We start from the raw sequence: 3808 nt of genomic DNA on the forward strand, positions 1-3808 counted from the left end.
CAACCCTGAATCTCCGCGTCACATTGAAATCGGGGAGGGGAGAGCGGGGGGAGCATATGAATGAATGTGGATGAGAGCCGTGATATAAGTGGTTCTATACGGCTGTGGGGGTGCTGGAGACATGATCAAATAGACTTGTATCCGCCTGAATCTCCTGAACACGGCGCGAGTCATTCCTAATCGATCAGAACTAAATCGGCAGCGAAAAAGCCCATTTTAAAGCACCTATTCCCCATGCACATGCGCAGATTGCCCACGGAGTCTGGACGACGCGAGATGACGCATGAATGAATGTGGACTGTTCCATCAGAGTGGTGAGCTACAGACCGCTGCACTTAATAATTTTTTAGCATTTTTACAGCTTTTATTGGCCACGCAGGACCGACAGAGGAGAGGGCGAACGGGAGGAGAGGTGGGGAGGACATGCGACAAATAACGACGGGAGCTGGGATCGAACCCGGGTCGGCCGCGTAGGTGCGCGAGGCACTATGGTATGCGCCACGAGGGCGCCCAGACCGCTGCACTTATAAACATATAAATATAAACATATAAACATATAAATATAACTGGAGACTCAATGAGGTAATTGTAGATGTCACCATAAGACGCATCTGGCCATTTAGTGGGATAATTTTTTCATTATCCTGTTCGGCTGAAAGGACACTGGCCACCGAAGCTCCCCCCTCTGATGGAACAGTCCACATTCATTCGTGCGTCATCTCGCGTCGTCCAGACTCCGTGGGCAATCTGCGCATGTGCATGGGGAATGTGCTTTAAAATGGGCTTTTTCGCTGCCGATTTAGTTCTGATCGATTAGGAATGGCTCGCGCCGTGTTCAGGAGATTCAGGCGGATACAAGTCTATTCGATCATGTCTCCAGCACCCCCACAGCCGTATAGAACCACTTACATCACGGCTCTCATCCACATTCATTCATATACTACGGCAAGTGAGTTGTGTCGGTTTGTTAAGTCGATTGCATTCTCACAGTGTACAAGTCGCGTCAGGTTCGGTTGGAAGTGCGCCGAGACCACCCTCTCTAGGTGGTCTCGGCCCGCTTGTTTTGTTCCGCAACAGAATGGGATTGCTGTGTTCACATATGCCCAACTGAACCGAAATAGGGGGTAAACGCTCCAGGTTTCGGAACAACAGCTCCAAACGAGCTAGGTGTGAAAACGCCCGAAGTCTCTTTCATATTGGCAAATAAATCTCTTTTTTAACTGCTGTAATGTACTTGCCACTTTTGGATGTCTTGTGGGACGACCGCACCAAAACTGTGAATACGTTTTATCTGAAAATCTATATTTTGATGATGAATTTGATAGTGACATGTGGTAAGAGCTAGCTAGTTTGGTTTCTGTAGCTAATGGTTAGCCTGTAATATTTGACTGACCTTAAAAACATCATCTGGGCGACCAAGTATCATGTGGGGCGACCACTGCTGAGTGTTTTAGATGATAGATATATGTCCTGTATTTGTAGTTTCTGTATATTTATATTTTATTTATGTTTTATATACATAAAGTTCTTTGTTTTAGCATAACTCTTTGTATACTTTAACATATATTTTTCAACATTTATGTCATTTTTCATTCCTATTTAGGAATTAACGTTTCTTTTTGAGTATTGTACCATCTTATGAGAATTTTTTTTAAACGGTATAGCATGACATTCCATTTAGGTAATTGTACATGTATTAGTCATGTTTAACTAGTTTAACCTATTTTCTAGATGGCACAAACAAGCAAACAGAAGACTGCTCACTACAGACAGCGGGTCAATGCAGACTATCTTGCCAGGAAAAGAGAGAGGTTAAAAAAAGACTATAGGTAACATGCAGTATATCTTTCTCTGGTGTATTTCAAACTGTCATGTTAGTAGGATTAGGAATGACCTTTTCTGTAATATCTTGAACTTAAGTTTGTATGTAATTTAGCCCACCAGAATTAGTATCACATTATACACTATTGTTTCAGCGAGAAGAAAACAACAGGGCAAGATTGCATGTGAAGTCAGATGAGCTATCGGAGAGGGAGAAGGCTGCATCCAGAGGTTACAGGGAGAAGGAAAAAGATGGAAAAGGCGATGCTGGACCTGACACCACCATCCATGGAGAACACTCCACCAGTTGTGGCTGGTGTAGAAGTATAAAGAGCTGCAGGGCAAGCTGTGGTGGATCCCCTACCTCTAAATGAGGATTTGAATCACTAACATTTACTTTGATTCTACAGTAACATCCCTAGAAACCATAGGTTATATATCCAGCTCATGATCAACAGTGACATATTTCAACAATAAATGTTCAGTGGATTGCACTGTGCAACATCTCCATTATAATCTGATCAAAGTTTGTTTCGTGTTTGATATATCTTTGGGGAATGTTGACTGTAGGAGCCAAAGCTATATTGTATTGTATGAATGTTTATATGTTTATTTTTATAACCTTACATTGAAACGGCATTAGGAATATTGATTGGATTTAGAGTCATTGAACCGTCTTATTTGTCATAATAGTACATTCTAGAACATTTGTGATGTCACAGTATCATGCCATGACAAACGTTCTAGAACATTGGTGATGTCACAGTATGATGTCATGATCGAACGTTCTGGAACATTTGTGATGTCACAGTATGATGTAATGACCGAACGTTCTAGAACATTTCTGATGTCACAGTATGCTGTCATGATCGAACGTTCTGGAACATTCGTGATGTCACCATATGATGTCATAACCGAAAATTAATAATTTAACAAAAATGTAGTTAAATTATTAATGTCGGTTATTTATTTTTATTTTTTTATTATTATTATTTTTTATTGAAACACATTTATTTATTCAATAAAGTACAGAGTCGACTCCAAATGGAATATTTGTCAGAAAATGTTTGTATATGATATGTGTTCAGATAGGAAGGGGGGGGGGGGGCAAACAGGCCAGTTCTGTACTCTGTTATAATAATGATAATAGTAATATTAATAAAAAACTTGAGAACGGTTATTTGAACGCTTGTGAGAATTGAACACACAGGATAAGCTTGTTGAAGCCAGGTGGCACATTGCAGTCAAACGTAGAAATGAATATAAAAGAAGAAAGAAAAAAAAGAAGAAGAAAGAGTGAACGTCTCCGTGTTGAACTGAGGGAATGGACGAGGAGGAGGCCGTCAGTCCAGCTGCACTGCCTCCAGAACGCCCCGCGCCTCCTGGTACTCCACCGCTTCAGTCAGGTCCTCCTCCGTCTCCAGCATCTGCTTTAGGTCTGCGTGTGTGTGGAAGAGTCGGCGGTGTGTGTCTGGGATCATCATGTTGCACTCCTGCAGGACTTCGTATTGTTTCTTTATGACGTATTCGTCTTCCTCTGTTGTTGATTTTACTTTCAGCTTCTCGATCCTCTCCTCCTGCTCTAGGACGTCCTTCGCGTACATCTCCTTCTCTTTCGCAATCCTTTTAACAACACCAGTCTTGATCTTAATTTGCCTTATCCTCGGATCTGCCATGATGATGAGAGATGATGTTGTTACTGCTGGTAACGTTAGTTAATGTCGGTTATGACATCATACGGTGACATCACGAATGTTCCAGAACGTTCGATCATGACATCATACTGTGACATCAGAAATGTTCTAGAACGTTCGGTCATGACATCATACTGTGACATCTCTTATTCTAGGTGTTCAGGTTGCCTGATTTGTTAAAACATGCACATGTACCTCAATTTGAAATGCCTGCAGTTTACCATGAGATAATATAAAAGGAACTAGGGATGGCACCAATCCGATACTCAGTATCGGTATTAGTCCGATACTGG

At 41.6% G+C, this 3808-nt stretch overlaps 1 protein-coding gene across 1 annotated transcript; it reads right to left on the reverse strand.

Annotated features, from left to right (window-relative positions):
• Window positions 1-3164: 3164 nt before the first annotated feature.
• Window positions 3165-3497, reverse strand: LOC311242987 (tubulin-specific chaperone A-like; the record flags this gene model as incomplete). The annotated part of the gene is made up of 1 exon (XM_084332049.1): window positions 3165-3497. The coding sequence occupies one exon, from the start codon at window positions 3495-3497 to the stop codon at window positions 3165-3167; it is 333 nt and encodes a 110-aa protein (XP_084188175.1).
• Window positions 3498-3808: the final 311 nt, after the last annotated feature.

This window comes from Notolepis coatsorum, assembly GCF_963971535.1.
Source record: "Notolepis coatsorum genome assembly, chromosome: 16".
Lineage (NCBI taxonomy): Eukaryota > Metazoa > Chordata > Actinopteri > Aulopiformes > Paralepididae > Notolepis > Notolepis coatsorum.